The 23,282-nt window shown below is 39.0% G+C and overlaps 2 protein-coding genes and 1 pseudogene across 3 annotated transcripts in view; 2 read left to right on the forward strand and 1 right to left on the reverse strand.

Moving 5' to 3' along the window:
• The window catches only part of LOC145495624 (uncharacterized), a 28,310-nt gene extending 25,107 nt beyond the window's left edge, over positions 1-3,203 (forward strand). Inside the window, exons 2-3 of the mRNA XM_081475250.1 lie at positions 788-1,047; positions 2,466-3,203. Of these exons, the coding sequence (XP_081331376.1) occupies positions 788-1,047; positions 2,466-2,615 (410 nt within the window). The 3' untranslated portion in view covers positions 2,616-3,203. The remainder of the gene's footprint in view (positions 1-787; positions 1,048-2,465) is intronic.
• The window catches only part of LOC145495511 (uromodulin-like), a 214,892-nt gene that overhangs the window by 74,694 nt on the left and 116,916 nt on the right, over positions 1-23,282 (forward strand). The gene's annotated exons all lie outside the window — the stretch shown is intronic.
• LOC145495568 (solute carrier family 25 member 32-like) lies at positions 5,513-11,253 on the reverse strand (annotated as a pseudogene). The gene is made up of 5 exons (XR_014050439.1): positions 11,147-11,253; positions 10,632-10,725; positions 9,253-9,311; positions 8,279-8,329; positions 5,513-5,711 (listed from the first exon to the last, which is right to left on the reverse strand). The product of XR_014050439.1 is annotated as a solute carrier family 25 member 32-like (transcript).

The following is a 23,282-nucleotide window of genomic DNA, read 5'->3' on the forward strand; positions in this document are numbered from 1 at the left end:
GTCTACATCGTGTTGCAAAATTCTGTTTCACTGTTTTAAAATTCTTCTGAAAAATTAATTATTTCTAACACACTACATAGGGAAAAAACACTTGAAAGTACTGGTGAAATGAAAGTAATGATATAATTTTACCTGCGTTTGCATTATTTCTTTGAACTGTGAAATTTATTTTATCCAGTTCCCATAAATAAGATGTTATCAGTGTTACTCAAGGTACCTAGTTGATATATCTTTAGGTTTAAGAAAATGTAAAAGGGACTGAAAAGTACCTAAAATTAATCTGGTCCACTAAAAACTGAAATTTCTCGATTTACTATCGCATTTCGTCGTAAATTCTTCATAAAAAAGCGATGGCACTGAAAGGTGAACTCGGAAATAAATCATGCAGTTATCATGGATCCTCACAAGACTTAGCAAGCGGGAAAGAAAATTGCGACTACACTCTTAACTCCCCTTTAAAGAAGTTATTTCATATATATTTGGTATCACAACAATAACGAACCGGTTAGAAATTATAGTTTCACCGATTTCTTTATACAAAGGTCTGGCAAAAAAAAAAATCAATCTTGTGCGTGGAGAGTAAAGCCAAATAAAGATATACTGCGTGTTGATAGGAGATACTTTGTACATAAGCCCTCATCGCTCACTCCTAAATTACTCTGTTCTTTTTAAAATGTTCGACTATTTATTCTTGTTTCAGACTTTAATTATAAAAGCATGTTTCAAATTTTCTTTTATTTATTATAAGCTCTAGATAAACATATATATATATATTTTTTTTTTTCAGATGGAGGACGTGAGCTGTACTTTCCAGCCTACTATTTCTATGCTGAGAAACGTTTAGTGAACCACACGATAAAAACCATGATTGTTAAGGACTTGGACGAGTATGAATACCGTTGCTACCTGGATGCAAACTGTGTCAGTCTTAATATTAAGAACAAAGATCCTAACGGAACACATGAATGTGAGCTGAATAACTCCACTCACTTGGAGCATGACGGGGATCTGAGGAACAACCAGCTTTACTACTATCGTGGCGCCGAAGTAAGTAACCATGACATTTTTAACCTTGCGCCCTCGATTGCTTTGTTAGATTGTATATTACCACCGGGAGTCCTCACTCACAAACGTTTGAGGCTTGAACAAGTAATGAGAACAAGCAGGCCTTAAGCCAGAGACAAGAAGTGAGCAGGACTCGGAAGAGAACACAATTCATCCTTGTAGGGAGGAAGTGGTTGGGGTTGGCAAAAGTCTATAGTTGAAAAGAAAACAATATAAGAGAGAAGACAATTGCAGGATAATGCTGGCCTATACATATCCAACCAGCGTATACATTTGTAACGAATTATCCCACAGCTTATGACACAGTTAACGTTTGGCCAACTGATTTTAACCCTTTTTTCACTGATTATTGCAGTCTGTTGATAAACAGAAATTTATTAGGCGACTTCTTTTGTTTCAAACACGAGTAGTATCTTTCTAGTCATGCAGGAAAAACAAACACCGGAAGCTTGAAGTTTGTGGAGCTAACCGCCAATCAATTTTAGAATATTGCGATCGATATAAGATACTGTACTGCAACAAGAGGCTAAAGAGTCGTTCTCGTTATAGGTTTCATGTAAATTTTGGTTAGAATTAGGCGATACGCCCAAAATATCCCAGTATTTTATCACAAATGAAATGGCTTAGATCACACTCGGGTTGTGTTTAATAATACCTCCTTTTTCTTCCGCATTTTGTCGGGTAACAGAATTTCAGTTTAAAAAGTAAAGAAGAGCTATATCATGTCATTCGAAGATACCTCATTCGTACTTAACCTTGCGCGTTCTTAATTTCGCGAGGTTTTATTTCGCGACTTCAGGATATGATGTTGAGAAAAGAACATTAAAAATCGCAAAAGTACGTCGAGAAAGATCAAATAACACTTGATGAGGCAATTACTTGACTTCGTAAATTGATTACCGTAGCTAATTTCGCGAGCGTTTTTTGCGAGTCTTAAAATTCGGAAAAAATCACGAAAATTAATACTCGCGAAAAAACTGAGAGCGCGAAAAAATATGGGAACTTTAACACCAGATTATGTAAGAAATAATCCTTGGCTAATTTTAAATGATGTTTAGTCACGGGTTCGTTGGTTATCGGTTGATTATTTTTCCCTGAAAATATCCAGTCTTTATGTGGTCTTGCTTTCAACTAATTAGCATTCTTCCTGCGATTCACCGTCATCTTTAGCTTGTAAATTCACAAAAACCTCTTTAGTACAGTCATAAAATTTCCATTTGTAGGCTACTTCTGGGGAAACGGGATCCTCGGATAAGGAACTGGGAGATTAAAACAATGGGAAAGCTGTGAAATTAAATGTACTTGTGAAATTTGTTTTCCTGCAATCGCGAAATGCAGCTCCCAGATTCTCGCGAAAATTAGTAAGAATAACCTAACTAATTTTTGTTACTTTGATTTAGAATCATTGTGGAAAGCCCCAGGAGAAGTGCCAAAACAACGCAACTTGTCTGTCCGATTTTACAAGTAAGAAATATCGATGTGTGTGCAGTCCTGGTTTTGAGGGCGAAAACTGCGAAAACGGTAGGTATAAAAGATATCTTGAGTCGTAACAAGAGAAACAAAAAAACATCTTATCTTGTAGGAACTTTTAAGCAAGCCAAGAGATATTATTATGCTAAAAATGACTTTCCATGTCTTACTACAACGAAAACCCAGAGGGTGCTTCTGTCCACCTACTCCTCCCTTGCACTACGGTCGGGGTGCGAGTGAGGAAAAAATAGCAGAACATGACCCACCATGCTTAACACACAGAGTCAGTTTCAAAAACCGTTAGGTTAGAAAACCGACGGAAAAAATCACATTTTTGACCGTTGGCTTAAATATAACAATTATATCACATTCTATCTCCCAGATATCAATGAGTGTGATGCACAGGACAACCCATGTGCTGCCGTTGCTAACTCTGTGTGCAGTAATACGAATGGATCGTACTATTGCAAGTGTAAAGATGGATTCGTAAAGAACGGTGCAACCTGTGAAGGTGCAATATAATTTGGTTCATAACATGAGTATCCTTACGTTGCTTAAAACTAGTTACAACCTGTCCGTAAGGAGTTGCTATCCGCTCCATCCCCCATTATGTGTAAGACACACCTCATTTTCGTATTCTCGGTGTTGGACTGGAACTACAATCGTTGACAAAAGTCCATGGGACACTTATGTAATATAACAAATTATCTGTGTTTTAGAACTGACGTTTGACAAAAAGAAGAAGAAGAAAAAAACGCTGCTATATCCTTTAAAAACCCGTTGCTGTTCCCCCTTCCCACCCAACGCAATGTTGAAAATCATGTGAAATTGCAGGTACTAGTTTTCAACATTGTATGGGAGGTGGGGGGCGAGGTTAGGCAGGTGAAGTTGTATTCGCCTCTGGCGTGTGAGCAAAAGCGCCAAAAGTGCAAATTTGTCACAAGACTTTTGTCCATGATTGCAGCTTGCGACTGCGGCTAATGCGGGGAGTATTTTCAAATGCAAATGACTTTAATCTCCTTTTGATGATATTCCCCCACACGAGCCTCCATTGCAAGCTACAGCCATGGTCACAAGCGTTAGGAATCGTCATTCTTTTCGCATTTTGCCCCTCCCTACCCCTGTGTAATGTTGACATAACACTTAAGTCCAACACAAGTTTGCATTAGACCATTTTCCAACATTGAAAGGGGGAATGAGGCGGACACTCATTCTGTAGATATAACAGTTAAGATTATTTTCCAACACAATTTTTCCATGATTGCAGTTCCAGTCCAATACTGAGAATACGAAAATGTTCTCTTAGTGCACCTCTTCCTATTTCACGTGATTTACACTAATGGAAATTTAGTTCCTTTTTTTTTTTTGTATTTCATACGCCAAACGAAAAATCGGAGAGCATTAAAGACGCTAGAGTTTCTCTCGACTGCGCATCTAGCAGCTTTATGATCCACGCTAAAGCATGAATCAATTCTTAATTACGTTTATCACATATTTATTTACACATTTGTGTATTTTCTTTAGATGATGTATGTCACTGGCAAAAATACCAAAATCTCTCAGATGCAGACAGAAAACATGACTACGTAACAACAAACGCCAAATGTGACAACACACTCAATGGCTGGTATCGCTTCCAGGGAGCTGCAGGCACAAAAATGGTGACAGCATGTCCACCGATGAACCATTGTGATGCAAACTTTCCTATCTGGTTGAATGGTAGTCATCCTACAGTGGCTGAGGGTAAAGTCACAAGAAACGTCTACATCAATAAGTTTGGCTGTTGTGACCCATTCTTCCCCATTTAAGTAAAGAACTGCAGCTCCTACTACATCTACAAGTTGGGTAACGTACGGGATTGTAACGCCCGTTACTGCAGCACTGACTAATCCAGTTACAAATGACGTTACTGTAATACCTAGACATCGCGATTACTAACAGGCCCGGGCACCCGAAAAACAAGCAAATGGAACTACAGAAGAAATTTACCTAGCATTAGACCTTTTCCGAGTGGGCGGTTTGTTGCCCCATTTCAGACCACGTGATAATACTCTTGAGAATTCTTCCCCTCAAATATTCAAATTGTCCCGTGTATGTGAATAAATAATTTTTAGATGGATAAAAGAACAATTCTCTAGAGAATATCACGTGGTCTGTAATAGGAAAACAAACCGCCCAAGCGAAAAAGGCTTATTAAAGACAATATTATATCATGGGGTGATCCCTCAATGTTGGACTTTACAAGTACAAGTATTTCTACACAGATTGTTTCATGTTGTAGAAATCATGGGGGTTGAGGGTCACGAGGTTAACAATTTTTGGTCAAAATATCTTCTTTACAGCTAGATTTTTTTCTTTGTTCTCTGTCTCCCTTGCGTTTTCGAAGGGGAGAGTGCAAGCTGCGCATGATTTTTTTTTTTAATGAATTTTCTTCTTTTTTATTTTTATTACCAGCTGTATTCTTGCTATACAACTGTAGTACAGTAATAGCCCACGTATAAGAACCTGTTAGGCTAAAATTTTTATTTTAAGCCCCCTCCACATAAGAACCTATTTAGGCTAAATTGAAAAATTCAGGTTCTTATACGTGGGCTATCACTGTACTATAGTACACGTGACTCCACACTCACTCGAATGATGCCGCGCGGAATGAGGTATATCATGTACAACACTTTACTAATAATACTAATTTAGAGGCATTCCAAAGATCGTTCAATGTCAAGATTGATAACATTCAGCCTGAGTCGACCATACCAGACTCAAGTTGTTAATCAAGCACGTAACCAAGGAACGACCAATAAGAACATGCATCAAGCAATAAGGCTTGTTGTTGCATCAAACCGGACGAAATTCCAGCTCCATTACAATGTCTCTTGAGAGTTTTTTTACCGTGGAAAACAGAACAGCTACAGTGTAGCTGTTCTGTAATATCACAATGCGGTAAAAAAAGTATGCAGCCATTTCTAGATTATTCCTGAACGATTGCCACTTCCAACTAAATCCTTTTCCTCAAACCAAGAATCCAGTTGGAACATTTGAGGTATAAAGAACATCGTTCAGACTGCTCTGGCATTTTTCTATTTCATTACTAATTCCCTCGATGCTAACTGGACGGCATTAGAGTGTGAATTACGTTTTCGCACACCATAAAGGTAAGCGCACAAGCTGGAGTCACTCTGAAAAACAAAAACAAAAAATTATTTAATAATAAGGACAGACACTTGCTAGTTGCTTCTTTGATTGTTTATTGACTTCACAATTTAGTTTCGAGTTGGCTTGTTTGTTGGTAATATCTTTTTTTCGTGTTTCCTAGTTTTCGTGTTTGTTTGTTTGTTTATGTTTGTTACTTTGCTTGTTTGTTCGTTTGCTTGTTTTGATGTCTGTTTCCTAGTTTGCATGCTTGTTATCTTGTTTTAATGTTTGCTTGTTTCCTTTGTTTGTTTGTTTTGTTTTTGTTTCATTTTCCATCGTGCTGCTTTATTGTCTGTGTTTGCTTGTAACATTTAATTATTTTTGCTCTTTCTTTCACTGGTGTTTTTGTTTGAAACATTGTTAACCACGTGAAGTATATATGAAATAACTCATATTTGAACTGCGGTTGTAGATGAAAGTGAAGAATGATCGTCGCAGTAAATTTTCCAATTTAAGCAATTGGAAAGAAGAAGCCTGAAAAAAATCAGAACGTCAACGGGATTCGAACCCGTGACCTCCGTGATACCGCTGCGATGTTCTACCAACTGAGCTATGAAGCCACACATACTTCATAGCTCAGTTGGGTAGAGCATCGCACCGGTATCGCGAAGGTCACAGAATCGAATCCTGTTGAAGCCTTGATTTTTTTTTTTTTAGGCTTCCTCTTTCCAATTGCTTAAATCGGAAAACTCACTGCGATGATCATTCTTCACTGTCATTGTTAAACACGTCAAGTGAAAGAGTCGTTGAATTATTGCGCCTTTCAAAAACACGCAAACTCTGAAGCTCAGTCAAACCTCAACTAAGTTATTTTTGGTGTTGTTTTTTTTTTTTTTGTTTTGTTTTGTTTTGTTTTTTTCCCGCTGTGGTCAATAATAATGACAAGGACATAAGGAGATAAGAGAAAGACACCGCTTAATAGCGACAACGGACATTTTTCTCTATCTCAAGCGACAAGTTCTTGACCGCGTTTTACAGACACTGGTTATCTGAGCACTGCAGTTTTCATAATTATGTACCAATACTAATCTGTTAGAAAACGAAAGCTTGTAATTTCACTAAACTTACTATAATAAATGAGTATTGACGCCCTTGCACTTGAGAAGGGAACTTTAAATTGAGTGCGAGACATTTGCATGTTTGTTCTTCAGTTACATAGATTGAATAGATATTTTGGAAGTAGATTTTAATTCAGTAAATTTATATATATATATATATATATATATATATATATATATAATTTTAGATAAGATAGGTTTATACTCAATACTTTTTGCCATTTTTTCTGTTACAATAAATTGTAATTTAGAGCGTCCTCTATTAGCTCTGTTAAGCTAAATACATTGGCACTATGAAATAAAGTTATGATTTATTTACACATCGACAAAACATGTGTTCGTTAAGTCTATTACGAGAACCCGGTTAATACGGACACCCGAGTAATGTAGATACTTTTGCGTATCTGTTCCATGGTGCTCTACAGAAGTCTAACATGCACGCTGTACTGCGACTAGCAGGAGGCTGATCAGTTGCCTATTTACAAAGTATGAAGAGGTAATTTCGCGACAAGCAAGAACAAGTCGAGTATAATATGCAGCAACATAGAGGACTATAACGTAAGGCATTTGGATTATCAAATTAAACATTGTCAAATACTTGTGAAATGTTCGTGGCTAGTCTGACGCGGCGTTTCGTCTCGGCCAAGAGACTCTTCAGAGACCTTTAGAATTCAAAGGCAAACTCGTTGAGCATCACGCCCAAAGTCCCGTTCGCAAATTCTTGATGTTGACAGTCTGGCCCTCTATCGCAGAAGGATTCCCAACCGTACGTTCACGAGTTAAATGCTGTTTAAAATATATATATATATATTAAAATCAATAAATGAAACCTTAAAAGTGGGAATTAATGTATTTGCCATTCGATTTCGGAGGAACTAAACTGTACATGACAGTGACAGAAGGAGAAAGTAAATATTTTTCTGTTGGTATGATATGCACGTGTGTCGCTTAAGACTGATTTATTGAGTCTTGTTTTAAGGTTGGTTTGACAGTTGTTAAGCATGGATCTCAGCTTTTCTATTTTGAAATTTTATTAGCACTAGTTTATATCTGAAGGTCTGTGAATGCTTTAATTACCTCTAACCCGCAGAGGTTGATGTACTTGCACTGCAATTCGTTCCCAATTTTTCCCGCTGGGTTTTTGGGTTTTCGAATGAGGCGGCTCCGCAAGCTTTATCACCTGAGTGCTATTTAATTTTGTTGTTTACCTTACAACTAGTATCTTATTTGAGTTACGTAAGGCTGCACGACAGACAGTAAACATTGCGGCTCACGATTTGAGCTGCACAGCAATTCCTGAATACGAGTCGCAGATATAAATAACACATCACAGATACCGTCACGCCAGCAAGAATGACCAAAACTGCAATCCTGGTCCCTATTACTGGGATTTGACAACAACGCGGGAAGACGCAAACAAGAATGCATGTTCTCAGACGTAGTGGTAATTGTGGTAATTTGGGATTATCGTTTATGTCAAAAATTCATCTTACCTCAGAACATTAGGAACCAGTCCCTTGTAAAATCCTTTCACCCCTTCGTATCTAGAATTTTGAAAGGGAACACGAAGGAAGATGTCAGCAGGCTGCTAAGGGGACAATGATATAACTGTGACACGTCTCGCATGACCCAGTCAAGCTTAAGACACCTGCTGGGTTTGAAAACGCGTCCCTCGCCTAATACTGACAAGTAATACGAATAATTCTCTACTTCCTAAGAGTGTCGGTTGTATAAATACATTTAGATGGAGGGTGCTTTCCACTACATCCCAAATTTCGGTTTGAATTTCCAGACCGACAATTCCCGAGTGGAACAGCATTTTTCAGAATTTCCAGATTTTGGTATGCTCAAATTTTGTCGAGTTTCTCCCCGTGGATTTCCGTTTCATTTTATTTTGCTTGCAGCATTTTCCAATTTCTTAGTTGAATGCCGGTTCGCTTTTCAAAAATTTAAAAATTTTGGAAATTTCCAGAGACTTTGGTAGGACATTTCCGTACCATTTGCCTGGATTTGGAAATTCAGGAACTTTTACTCCAAGCCGCATAGCGCCGAAAATTTCATTAACTACGCATTACTGATCTATTAACACAGACGTTGTAATCAATGGGAAAGCGAAGTTGAGATGGACCTCTCTTGCTCGCTTAGGCCGTGGAGTAAGGATTGGACCCCTTCTGGCTCCAATAACGAGGCGGGGGCGGGGGGAGGGACTTTCAGTTTTTTGGGCCTTATATCTTTTTAGGCGTGAGGGGTAAGGGAGGAGTCCCTTCCCTTGTTGTTCTACTGAAGACGCCCCTAGCCACACTGCTCAACAATTTGTTAGAGGACGTGGCAAACACTGAGAAAGGACAGTACAACTTAAAGACAGTCAACTGAGTCATCCACTCTTAGCCTAAGTCGAACACAATAACCATTTACTATTTAATTTCATTGTTTCTCGCTGAGTAAGAGATCTCGACTCGACTCTCACCTAAACGTTTTTCGTACCATGTCCACTGCTCCTTTGTACTCGGCCATGGTGTACTGATTCTTAAAATTAGAAATTTGACAATTGCGATAGTCCAGTTCAGGTATCGTGACTTAACATAGAGCCCTCCTCTCAGCAAATACCGCCATCTTTTGAATCTGTTCTTTAAAATAAGGTCTGTTCTTCCCATGACGCGTGGCTGGAACTTTATTCGACCGCCAAAAGATACCATTTAAAACGGAAATGACAGCATTTTTCTTGTTACTTTTCTGTTTGTATTTCTTCTCGAGAGTGCACCCTAAAAGATACTCTGACGGCCAAAAATAGTGCCGTTTTGTCTTAAGCATCTTAAGTGAAACCAAAATCCGTGATTTCCACTCAGGAAAATTAAGGCATGGGTCAGCAATTATTTTCCTCAAAACAGTTAGGGGGTGGTCTACGTTCTGAGGCTTAGTTCATAACAACATAAACTTTTGGGAGACAAATACATCCTCTAAAGTGATTATTTTTGAATTGTCAAACTTATGCAAATTAGGTCACGTGACTTGATACGGCCAAAAAACGTGGAAAATCTTTAAGCAAAAATGGGAACAGTTTGCAAAAAGAAGGCTTCAACAGAACTGGTACGGGATAAGTCCTAATGACAACAGCAAAGGAACTGTGCTTGGCAATTGTTGAATAGTTCATTATTTCTGGAAATAAACGGTTTCTTCTACTAGTACCCAGTCCCCCACTAAAAGTGATTTGTCTTTTTAAAAGTTCCTATTTACGTATCTTAACTTTTCCAAGCGCAGAAACGATGTATCTAATGACCCTAAACTCATGAAACTAACATCAAAGTTTAAGGACACAAGAAAAGTGTTCCCATTTAACAAAAGAGATTATTTGACTTGAAGAGACCACGTGACCTAATTTGCATATTTTCGACATTCGAAATTGACACAAACTGTCAACCTTTTGACCTGGCAAAGTTTCATGCTGCTACAACTAAAGCTTCAAAAGATACACTACCCCCTAACTTTCCGGGTGAATAACTGGAGGCCCTTGCCTTAATTTACTTGAGCACCCCTAAGCGAATGGGAGTTCCCGCCCACCTCCAACCCCTCCTTACTTTACCAGCACTTACTTTAAACGCCTGAACATTAAATTGCAATAAGCGAAGGACAAATAGCTAAAAACTGCAATGATTTTGCTGTACATGTAGCTCAAATAGCTTCGTTCAACAGTTGAACACCACACATTGGTAACCTCCTCTTGACTGGTTACCAGTCCTACAAAGCCATGACCCACTGCTCTTGAAACGCCTTCTGGTCTAAAAAGCTTTACATGGGAATTGTTGCACCATTTTGAATGAGATTAAACAATCCCTCATCAGTCCTTACGTGAAGCCTTGACCTGACCACTTGATAGGGATATGTTGCAGTGGCGGCAAACATTTTTTGACAATGAAGCCATTACAAGATATTCTGTGGAGTTCTAGGAAAAATGTAATAATTGAGTCAGATTCTAAATGCATTACAGTGTATTTCAGCCTCTACATTAACAGATTTACATGTATATACTATTCTCTAAAACGTATCACAGCTTCTAGTATCACTGACCTACATGTATATGCTAGGTTAACTTTTGAGTTGGGAGTGAAGTGTTATTTTATTTTTGGAATCCATTAAAGGACATTTATTAGCACCTATTCTAGCCTTGGTGTATTTCATTTTTTCAAGATAATTCAGTTTTATCCTCCTTGCAAGTAATAAGCTTGTAAGCCACACATGTACGCACTGCAGACATATTTTCACAGAGTGTTTGAATGTCTGCTTGCATGTTTTGTTGGAGTACCTTTGCTTCAATCTTAGTCTTAAGGTTTCAAACACATATTAAAACAATGACATTTATTTACCAGTTTCTTATTGATTGGTGTTCCAAAGTACTGGCTGTGGCCCTTCTTAAGTTCCTCATATGCCATAAACTGCAGCGCTCCATGTGAAATTAAACACCAATAAGTCCCAGTACATACCCCTGCAGATCAAACAAAATTTACATACGATGCTTGCAGATTCTCGATTTTCCCCAATAAATGAACAAGAAAAGATAAAATTGAATTTTTCTAGGATTGAATTTTAAAAATCAGAAAACTAAAAAGAGACATTCACCAATTATTACTAAATCTTTTTTCAATGTAAAGATTGTTAATAATATATCATTTTATTGATTGTGCCATTGGACTTAAGAAGAGTGTTAAATATGTTAAATATGTTGTCACAGCTGACAGTTTTCATTTTATTTACAGTGTATGTATATGTAAGATCTCTACATACACATATCAAGACTGAAAATCACATATTTCTCAGTTGAAAATAGTTCACAATGGGAATCTTGTAGACGAATTTCCCCGTCATATTTTACCTTCATTTTAGATGTTGATGAATGCAAATGAGGTTCTCACAAATGCCACAACACCAATGGAGGGTATAACTGCTCTTGTAAAGGCGGATACTCTGGAGATGGACATAATTGCACAGGTATGTTTATTGTCTGTATATAACAGTATATCTTAGGATATTTTATGTCGAGAAATGGTTGAGATTCATTGACTTCACGTCAGCCTATGCAAACCTAATCAGCACGGAAGCCAGCAGGACAAACAGACAAGCAAACAAAAGAGAAATAGTATTTTGACAGCATGTTATTCCTGTGTGGATTAATGGCGGTAACATTGCGTCAAGTGGTGTCAACGATTCTCCTGTACACATTTATAATCCCTTGTGGAGAAAAGAAGTGAGAGTAAGGTGTCTTGACTCGCCAATAGCATAGGTCGACGATGTAAAGCTGTAGAGGCCACAGAAGGCATAAAATGTTAGCAGCATGTCAAGTCCTAATGCTATCACGGTTCCTCTGATTTGAATCATTCGACCACCAATATTTGCATTCGATCGCACCTTTCAGATATCGACGAGTGTGCTACCGGAAGCCATACCTGTGAAAACAAACCGAATTCTGGGTGCAGTAATACCGAGGGTCATTCAACTGCTCCTGTGATTTTGGATACGTAAGCAACGACAATAGGCAAACTTGTACAGGTAAACACTCCACATCTTATTACATTTTAATTACCTTTCAATCCATTGGCTCTTGTCTAGTAAGGACTTCTTTCATTCGATTAGCCATTTTTTCGCGTAGGTGATTGTCCATTTACCCACGCTCGAGAAGGCGGTAAAAACCTGAAGCGCAATTTGAATACTGATTATTTTTGCCAAGGGCTTTGCAGTCGTCGACCCTAGCTATATTTGACATGTAAATACATTTTCTCGAGCATTTTAGCGAGCCGAATAAATTGAGGAAATCTCCATACTTAGTAAACACAGCATTAGACCACGAATAGTCCCTCTTCCGCTTAGTCCGTCGAGCGAGACCGTAAATAAACCGCCAGAAAAAAAAATGGCCGCGTGAACTCGCGCGGCGATTTTCTTCTCGCGGTTTTCTATCGCGTCACCCACGACGGACAAAGCGAAAGAGGGGCTACTGGTAGTCTAACAAAATATGCAAGCGTCAAATATAACAAATCCTGTTACGTTCGCAACTAGCAAAACTCGCCTGACAGTATTTACAAATACAGTTTTATTATTTTTAGACATGAGTTTTGTATCGGTGAAAACCGAGAGAAAACTATTTGTTTACAATATGCACCTTAAACAACTGAACTTACAACAAAGCATGCAACTCAAGTGTCATTATTTAGGAATAAGCGGAATCAAAACAAAAAATAAATTTATTAAGTGTCTCACAGCATGGTTTCATGATCAAATCAGGAAGAATTTACAAATCCTATTGAACATATCTCGTCGAAGCAACGTCACAGTTTTTATAGAAAACGCGACGAAGGTTTCTACAACAAAGAGTCGCTTACCGCAATTTGGCAATTCGCTTCAGTGTGAATCTTCCGGGAAGAAACGCCAAGCAAAATTTGCGAAGAGTGAAATGAACTAATGTTTTTGATTGATCAATGAATCAACCACATTTTACCGTTTTTACCGTTTCTTAAAGTCTCTAAACACACCAGACACGTTTGATTTTTCTAGTTGATCCATGTGATTTTCTCCCGCAATGTCTGTACGCGGATGGTCGCTCGCTTGCTCTTACGGGGACGTTATAACCAAATTTTCTTGCCCTGATAGTTTAGTAAAACTCTCTACCCATGGTGCTCCTCTGATGCACTTCGCGAGCTGAAGCTCCGCTATGAACCAATTCTTTTATACCATCAAAATTAAATAGGAAACAAACTGTACGTGCGATGATGAAATGAAGTTCACAGTTTATGCATAGAGTAATTTAACTCACTCTCTTTTCTCAATTTTGGTGTTTGTTTTTCCCTTTAGTTGATCCATGCCATTAATACGAAACTCTAAACAGTTCTGATAAAAATATTAACAACGAAGAATCTCCGGATAATCCATTGTGTGACAGTTATCAATCGCTGTCCAGCAATGGCAGCTGGTATCGTTTTCAAGGAGTTGCAGGAACAAGATTACCAACCCAAAGTGTCCAGCAACCTTTAGATGTCACATTCGATATCCTGGATGTTGAATGTTAAATACAAACCCTTGTCACCAGAAGGCGTAACAGAAAACGGCATGACTAATTGTTGCGCCGAATATATATTCATTCACATAAAAAATTGTAGTTCCTACTTCGTCTACATGTTGTTGCCTACTCCTACATGTAATCTCCGATACTGTGGGACCGACTAAACCAAGCAAATACACTAAATAGGTATCCAGAGAGTATTGTGAGAGTTTGTATTGAGCTTTGTATGAGTTATAGATTTATAAAATTGGATCAAGAACTATATCCTTTTTCCCTTTGAAAAGGTACAATTGAGAATTAGTAAAAATCTATTTACTAACACCAGCGATATACCATTCTCTTGTTGGCTACGCTATCAACTATTTATTATGTAGATAAAAAGTAGCCTAATCGTGTGCGGTTGTTAACAAAATGGCGACCACTTCTTCGCGTTTTCCAAGCGTCAGTGCAGAGGATTTAGATAACTTTATGACCGACAAGAGAATTTATACTTAAACAATTAGATTATGGCTCGATTATGCGAGATATTTCGAACTCATTAGCTAACTCAGTAGTTAAATAGAAAACATTGCTTGTGTTTCGTTGGCCGAACGCGAGTTACTGTGGAAACACGAGTTGCAGGCGAGTGCTTCTACCTTTTTCCAGTCCCGCAGCGGTAGCGGTAGAAGCAGCAGTACAAACAGCAGAAGTAATAGCAGCAGCAGTAGTTCGCGTAGTGGCAGTAGCCGCAACAGCAGCAAGTAGCAATATCAGTGGTAGCAGCAGTGGTAGAAGTAGTAGCAGGAGCGCAGGAGCAGGATCTGTAGCAGTAGCAGTAGCAGTAGCAGTAGCAGTAGCAGTAGCAGTAGCAGTAGCAGTAGCAGTAGCAGTAGCAGTAGCAGTAGCAGTAGCAGTAGCAGTAGCAGTAGCAGTAGCAGTAGCAGTAGCAGTAGCAGTAGCAGTAGCAGTAGCAGTAGCAGTAGCAGTAGCAGTAGCAGTAGCAGTAGCAGTAGCAGTAGCAGTAGCAGTAGCAGTAGCAGTAGCAGTAGCAGTAGCAGTAGCAGTAGCAGTAGCAGTAGCAGTAGCAGTAGCAGTAGCAGTAGCAGTAGCAGTAGCAGTAGCAGTAGCAGTAGCAGTAGCAGTAGCAGTAGCAGTAGCAGTAGCAGTAGCAGTAGCAGTAGCAGTAGCAGTAGCAGTAGCAGTAGCAGTAGCAGTAGCAGTAGCAGTAGCAGTAGCAGTAGCAGTAGCAGTAGCAGTAGCAGTAGCAGTAGCAGTAGCAGTAGCAGTAGCAGTAGCAGTAGCAGTAGCAGTAGCAGTAGCAGTAGCAGTAGCAGTAGCAGTAGCAGTAGCAGTAGCAGTAGCAGTAGCAGTAGCAGTAGCAGTAGCAGTAGCAGTAGCAGTAGCAGTAGCAGTAGCAGTAGCAGTAGCAGTAGCAGTAGCAGTAGCAGTAGCAGTAGTAGTAGGAGTAGCAGTAGCAGATGCAGTGGCAGCAGCAGTAGAAGCAGTGGCAGTAGCAGTAGCAGTAGCAGAAGCAGAAGCTGTAGCAGTAGAGCAGCAGTTGTAGTTGCAGAAAGAGTAGTAGCCGTAGCAGTGGCAGTATAGCAGATTGCTTAGTATTTAGATATTGTCCAGTTTTCCTTCCGGGTTAGATGATGAAAAACCATTTTACTAATATCAAATAATCACTAACAGAGAAGCAAAAGCTCTTCTCGCTTTCGAGTTGATTGGGTACGAAGTCAGGCTTCTCATAAAGGGAACGAGAAAGTGTGTCTGGCCGTTTTCTCTGACGTGTTTTGCCTTGACTAAAAAGGTTACAAAAATAAACCATGCCAGGGAATTCGATTTGTTCATATTGATAACAATATAAAAACATCTTTATATTTTTTCGTCATTACGAAGATCGCTATATAGTTACGTTATGTTTAAATTCAGGAAAGGTTGTTCAAATAAGGTAACTGTTTTATTCACTTTTTTTTTTTTTTTTTTAATGAGACTGGAGGCTACATGAACCGTTAGGTTTTCAAGTTATCCCCCAACTTTGGTATGTCTAATTGTAGAACAGGAAAAATGAAAAAAGAACTTAAAGTTTGACTTTTCTTGAAGAAATGAGATGGATAAGATCGAAGGCATGAGAAGATGGCCAAAAAACGAAAAAAAAAAAAAAAAGAATTCGCGCCTTAAACTTGCTAGAGAAGAGTTTTTGAACATATTTTAAATTTCTAAATCTTTAAAATTTGAAATTTAACTTTATTCTTAGCGTTGCGTATAGTAGTTTTTAAATTTTACTTTATTAGCTTAATTTTTTTAACTTTATTAACGGAAGTGAATTCCCCATTCCAGCTGATGGGAGTTTTTCGCCCAATATCGCATTCCACGCTATGACGATTAAGAATACTGGTCGTCAGTTGTCATCGGATACACGCTTTTACAGAGTGAATATATTTAACGACGTTCGCGCTCATTCCTACGTCGAGGTTTTTTTTTTTTTTTTTTTTTTTAACGAAAACTTGCCATGCGGTAAGGTAAAGAATGGTGGGGGTCATCATGCATCGTTTCGAAATAAGGCGCATTGGACACCCTGAGTTTAAGAAGCTTCTGTTATTTTAAACAGTTTTAGCGTGTGCCTATCGGCAACAAAATAAGCAACATTAGTGAACTTTAGACCAAGTAAACGTACATACTCAATTCAACACAGCTGATGTAGTTCCTTCGAACAAAACTTCGGTCGCTCGAGAGGAAAACAGGCGAAATATTTGCCACTTCTCACTTACGGCTTTTTTTTCTGGGGTTTGTTCACCTTAGGAGAAAGTCAGCTATTGAGGCGATCTATGAAAAGAAAAGAGGGGGTCACCGACCATTAAGACAGTAAACTGTAGGTGAAGTTAACGCAACCAGCACCGAGCCCTACTTACTCATGTCTCACTTGGCGCGCGCGCTCGATGTGTGACGTCGTTTGACGTTGCAACATAAATTAAAAATTGGCCAGTATCAATCGCATTAGTGTGGACAGCGAAAATAGATCCTTTTGGAAATGTTAGCGACATTCACATAACATCGTAGGCGCAGATAATGGTTGTGTATTTACAATACTCTTCACGTATTAACCTCTTAGAGCGTTTTAGCATGAATTTGTGTGGACGAGGAATGTGCTACGAAAATAGTAGCGTGGACGTAAAGCTTTTCATACCTTTTCAGTAAAAAGACACATCATTGAACACGCATCATTTCCGGAAAACGCACTGAAAACAGATTGTGAAGGGGCCTAGATCAACTAATATTTCAATCAACGGTCTTACTCAATTAAATAGGGAGTTTAAGAAAATCACGACGGCAACGGCACCGGGTACGTCGCTAAACAAAAAGTTTAATGAGCAGAACAATGGTTGTGCACGCGCGTTATAATTTTAGGTACATTTCTCTACCGTCCTCTGAAAAACAACGTGAAATGACTAAATTCTGCGTTGTCTGGGGAACGTGTTTAGTTTTATTTTCATGACTGTAAAGCGATATAGAACTTTGTATATACTCGCTATATGAATAAAGTTATTGTATTGTATTGTTGTAACGTGAACCACGACGGTTAATTTTTTAAAGTTTTATTTCAAATTTATCGCTGTGTCCCTAATTCAGTTTCGTGACAGTTAAAATCCCGATCAGTGTTTACTGCAATTTAAGAGTTTTCATAGGGTTATCCATCATAATTGTTCACGTTGTTAGTTGTGGACCAGGATGTAGATTCGTTTCTGTGCAGGCTACGTAATTATGCTAAAAAGCTGCTATTTAAGAAGTTTGTCCGTTAGGAGTTGTCACTCGACGGCGTCTCCGTTTTTGATCACTCCATTCTGGAAATTTTGTTTTTGGTATATATATATATTTTTTGTTTAGCACATTTGTTGTATTAATAAGTATCCTAAGGCTGCTTATGTTTATAACAATAAACTATGCTAAGGCTGTTTATGTTTGATCAATAAACAAGATGCCCCCTCCTACAAGACTGGTTTTTTTTTTACTTGTACTACGTTAGAAATTATTTTGTTTTCGTTTCACTGCAGAGTGATTAGACAGCAAGAGCCATTACACCCTGCTCTACAAATATGTCAAGCGCACGCGTAATTGTTTGGGTCGTTTTTATTCTCATTTTACTTTAGTTTTCTATATTATTGTGGGGGCTATTTTTAAGAAAACAATTACTTCAATCACGCTTGTTGGATATGAGCTGATCACAGCTTCGTTGGCTATCTATTAAGGAGCTTAAAAAACCACGAGGGCAACTGCAACGGGAGCGTCCCTAAACAAGATATTGATTATTATAGGGAGCTTTAGCAAACCACGACGGCGACGGCAACGAGGGCGTCACCAAAACAAAAGATTTAATGATGAAAACAATCATCCTGTGCACGTGCATTACGGCTGCCGCACACTACCCGATTTTTTTGTTGTTGAACTGCAAATTTTTTGTCGCGGTCAAATCGGGTTAAAATTTGTCGGACCATCAGCTTCCTGCACACCAGCCGAGGCTTGGGGCTGAGTCATTTAAAATCAAGATGGCGCCTCTTACGCTGACGTGACTCTCATGACATTTTCTACTTGGTTGAGGCGCGCGCGAGCCCCGTCAAATTGTCTTCGTCCACTGCACACTAGCCGAAAAGGCCCGACAAATTGTTTTTAGATCTCGCGTTGTCAGATAAAATTGCCTGACAAGCCCCGATCTTGTTGCAGACTTGTCTGAATTCACCGCACACTAGCCGACAAGTGAAGATATTTTGTCGGCCGACAAAAAATCGGCTAATATGCGGCGGCTCTTATAAATCTATGTACATTTCTTTGCCGTTCTCTACAAAACAGCGACGTGAAATGGCCAATTTTTCGTACCTTCTTTAAGAATTGAAAGCTGTCGGTGCATGTTTGGCCTGAGCAAGGTTTTAGACCGATAGGCGTACTGAACAGATTTACACAGTTGCAATATTCGAAGATAAAATATAAATACATTTTCTACGAGGCATCGTCCTCGGCGTCGCTGTCGTCATTGCTAAAGCTCCCTGAATAGCTTTACCAACGACGAAGAGGGCAACGCCGAGGACGATGCCTGGTGAAAACTGAGCTTATTGTTTACCAGCGAAATTCCTAGTTGTTTAGATCTGCTCAGTTCGCCAATGGCTCTAAAAACCTGCTCACACTAAATATGCAATGACAGCTTTCAAGTTCAAATGGAAATACCATAAATTAGCCGTCGTTGATTCCGTCCCTCAGGCTACGCAGAACTTGGTCATTTCAATTTCTTGTTTTGTAGAGGGCGGCAAAGAAATGTACAAAGAATTATAACGCACGTGTATAGCTATAGTTTTGCTCATTTTAAAAACTTCTGATTAGTAGCGTTCTCGTTCCCTGTTGTTAATTTTGCATACGGAGACTAAGCCCACAGTAAGAGCGCCAGTCAAAACTGTCCTACTAAAACGAAACGATATCAGATAGTCTTTTTCTTCGCAACTAACAAAACTTTAGACAACGCTAAAATTGTTGTGGCCTCTTTGAATACTTAGCTCGAGAATTCAGGGTTCAATCTCACGAGGAACAACTTACAGTATTTTCTTCAAAATTGCACTACTATTTTTCTACCTGAGACACTCGACGAACTACATGCAAATAAGTTGCCGGACGCGTGATATCCATTTTCTGGCTCCAAATTAAAGGCTTGGAGACACAAAATGTTAACGTTCATAAAAATTTTCACTGTATATATTTACAATCTCATAGAGTTTTCGGAATTATAAATCCCTTTTCTGGAATATATATTCGATGCCGTCTCCAGTGAGAAAGGCTGTCTGACTGCAATTATTACTTCTACTTATGGTCCAAGACAGTTCAATGGGCAAAGTTTTAGGGAAACTGTTTTCCGATCTGAAATGCAGTGGACCGTTTTTACAACTGCATTGTTCCCTCGTCTTTGCACTTCTAAGGTGACGCTTAGATTTATTCATAACGACTTTTTTTCACCGTATAAGAAATTAAAACGACAACACCGTATCAATCGGATGGGCCGTAATCTTTTTTTCTCAGGGTTAGCAAATTTAAGATTTGAAGAGAAATGTAAGCTTATCTTCATCGCTCGTATTTTGTGTTGTGTGGCGGCCGTAATAAAATTTAAGTGCGCGGTCAACTGGTGCGAGGTCTGGAACCAAGAATTTAGGAAAATAAGGATGAAAACCGTTAGAAAACAAATCAAGAACAGCAATGGTGGACAAAAACCCTTGGGAGACTGATTTAATTCAACGTGCTTGTCCGTGTTTCTCTTTTATCTTTTTCACTGAAGTTTGAAAAAGCGCTGCAATTCTTATAAAGAGGCGTTGCTATTCTCTCCTCCCTACTAAATACAATGTTAAAACTCAGGCCAAATTACACATTGTAGGTAGGGTGGGGGAGGGGGAAGGCTAAGCAGGTAAAGTTGTTTTCGCTCGCGACTATTGTCTGCCGTGTGTGCAAAAGCGCCAAGAGCGCAAATTTTTCTCAAGACTTTTGTCCATGACTGCAGGTGAGAACTAAATTAACTGAATCCTCTTCGTTTTATGGGGGTGTCTCGTGAAGGGTTTATAGTGGAAGCACGTTTACAGACCGGTCCAACGGTCCAAGTGGAGAGAAGCCCTGACCAAACACCTAAAATCAGGGGAGGAGAAGCTGACACGCCGCCACAGAGAGGCGGGTCCGCAGAAAACAAAGCGACAGCCTCGACAGACCAGAGACAGAACACAAATGCAGCCTCTGCAATACAGACTGTCACTCCCGCATCGGCCTCCACAGCCACAGACACCGGTGCTCCAGCCAAGTAGACAACTAGGATGCTACCCATGGTCAACCCTGACCGACGGAGGCCTACAACAACGTTTACAGAGATGTGGTCCATCTTAGTGCCAGGCAACTGGTGAATGACTGACTGGCTGTACTGGTTCACACATACGTTGAACGCCCCAACTCGCACCTTTTGACAAGGTGACGGCCACACTCCGGGCAACGGTATCGACCTGCCCCGTAAACTACATAACTAATAACTGTCCACTATATGCCACGTGGCATATAGGGCCGCAGCATCTTCCCTCTACCTCAATTTGTCTCTAGCCCTGACAGTGCTCTGTTTCTCTCACAACCCTTTCGCGAATTCTTATTCAATAAAAATATGAACTATTTTAAGAATGAAGAAGTCAAACTGTGAATATAAACACTGGTCGCATAATGATCACAATTTATTCTATATTGACAACGTGGGGTTTAGCTAAACTACGTCTACTTGACAATCTGTATCTTCCGCTTTCTTCACCTATTGGAGATCTAGACTTAAAGATATTTTCGGGAACAAGAGGGCGAGCTTGTCCTGTTACATGGAAAAAGGTATAATTTTGGATTATTTTAAGGGAACAAGTGCTGTCTGGGAATTATCAACAGACACCTGATGTCAAGGAGCAAAATTGCAATAGTTTTATGATATTATGAAAAAGTGTAAGCTCTGACTAGAAGATCTTGCGTTGTAAACCTTATTGATTTGAGCACCTTTTATTCCCAATATTCCGTAACTCCTCTGGGTATTCAACATCGAGAATTTATCATTTAAAATGAAATATATTCAGGTACAACACGCCGGATGAAAAAGGGAAATCATTAACGATACCAACTTGATAAGCCATCCAGTTCACAAAAATAACATTCAAACTATTCTCACTGCATAGTTAATTAGCTCATTGCAAAACATGCTGTTATTCCATAACATTCCCCCGTTTTCGCCCGTGCTGGTGGCGTCGGTAATGCTTTGCGCCATTTGGAGTTTATATTTGGTCTGCATGTCCGCTTGAAGCGTGCTCTTTTCGACCTGTACTCCACAAAGACAGTCGTCTTTTGCGACCCGCCCACCTCGATCCCCTGGTGGTGGTTGACCAAGCTTCTATTTGCTCATATCCTCATTACATGCCTACTGCCTCATCAGTCGCGGACTCTTCCCATAACTTAATCTTATGCGATGAGGTAATGAGTATGCAGTGAGGATATGGTACTAATGAGAGTATACCAATCAAGAAGCTTGATGCGATAAGAAGAAATAGCGAGAATCTGAAGCTGCGTCATCGTGCGCGTAGTTATTTGTGATAACTAAAACCGGAATTTTTGAAGTTTATTTTCTTCTGTGATCTAAGATTTAACTGCAGAAAATCTATTTTAATATCGCTTCAAGACAGTGAATTAGCTTACCTACGTCTTTTATTTCGAATAAAGAAAAAGTTCACATTTACACAAGAAAGGCTATCCTTTAGACATATCCAGCCAACCTTGGTAAACGAATTAATTAAATAACAGTATCCTCTTTCCTTATTACAAATGTGCAGTTAGAACAGAATTAAAGCATAGACGAGCTGTGGTCTGCTGAGTCATCCGTCACGCGAAAAAGTGACATGATTGGCTTATGTCTGACATCAAAGCGTGGTTTTAACTGTGAGTCATATCATGCCATCTTTCATTAGTCGTTGTTAGCTTTTGTTTCAGCATAATTCGACTAGACATCACTGGTGATTATTCGATATTATATTGACTTCTATCTGAGAGTGATTAGATAAAGACATCCGTCGCAATTTAAGAATGAGTGTTTCTCTGCTTTTCGTTTTCGTGCCATGGATTTCAGTAATCCTCTGTCCAACTCGAGCGCAGGGTGAGTTTGAAAATGTACTATTTACCTGCTTTGTAATTTATATAGATAGTATCTTAATTAAGTTTTCTTTAGTTAAGATAAAAGTGGCTGTTAAAGGATTCTTGATAATTTGGAAAACGAATCGATAGGCAGAAATTATACCTAATTTGTTCGAATTCACATCAAACCTTTTCTATTCGGTCTTACGCAAAGTCAGCCCCATATCTCTCCGCCGTAGTGTATTAATCTTGTTAAGTGCGGACATGTGACGAGAATAAAGAAAATCAAGCGTTGCACAGACTGTTAATGTCATGATATTCTGACCAATTTTGTAATTTAAATGACATCTTAGCAAGCCATCTGCTTCTCTTCGAGATCAAGGGTTATGGTTTTAAGTCTTTTGTTTGAATCGGGAGCCAAGACGGTCGCTGATGATCTCCGAATAGCCGTAGATTTGGAAGTGATGTGATTAAATGCTATACGCATTTGTGCTCATAACCAATTCATTCTAAAAAAAATGATGCATTGTCAAAATCTAGAACGAAGAAGTGAAGCGGCTCTTAAGTCAGCAGCTTTCCCTGTAAAATATGAAACGAAACCGACAGCAGTAGAAAAAAAATAAAGCTGTGTTTACTTGATAAAAGGTTGATGCTGAGTATTTTCCTCTTCATTGGAAAAAGTGTGTCTAACAGTTAACTTGAGGTGCTTACCGTAAATCCTTGAACAATCACTCGATCCTTTTAAGTCTTGTAGACAACGTCGAAATTGTATTAATTCAGTTATCAAATTATCAAATTACTTTAATTTTCTT

This window comes from Orbicella franksi, chromosome 8 (assembly GCF_964199315.1).
Source record: "Orbicella franksi chromosome 8, jaOrbFran1.1, whole genome shotgun sequence".
Taxonomy (NCBI): Eukaryota; Metazoa; Cnidaria; class Anthozoa; order Scleractinia; family Merulinidae; genus Orbicella; species Orbicella franksi.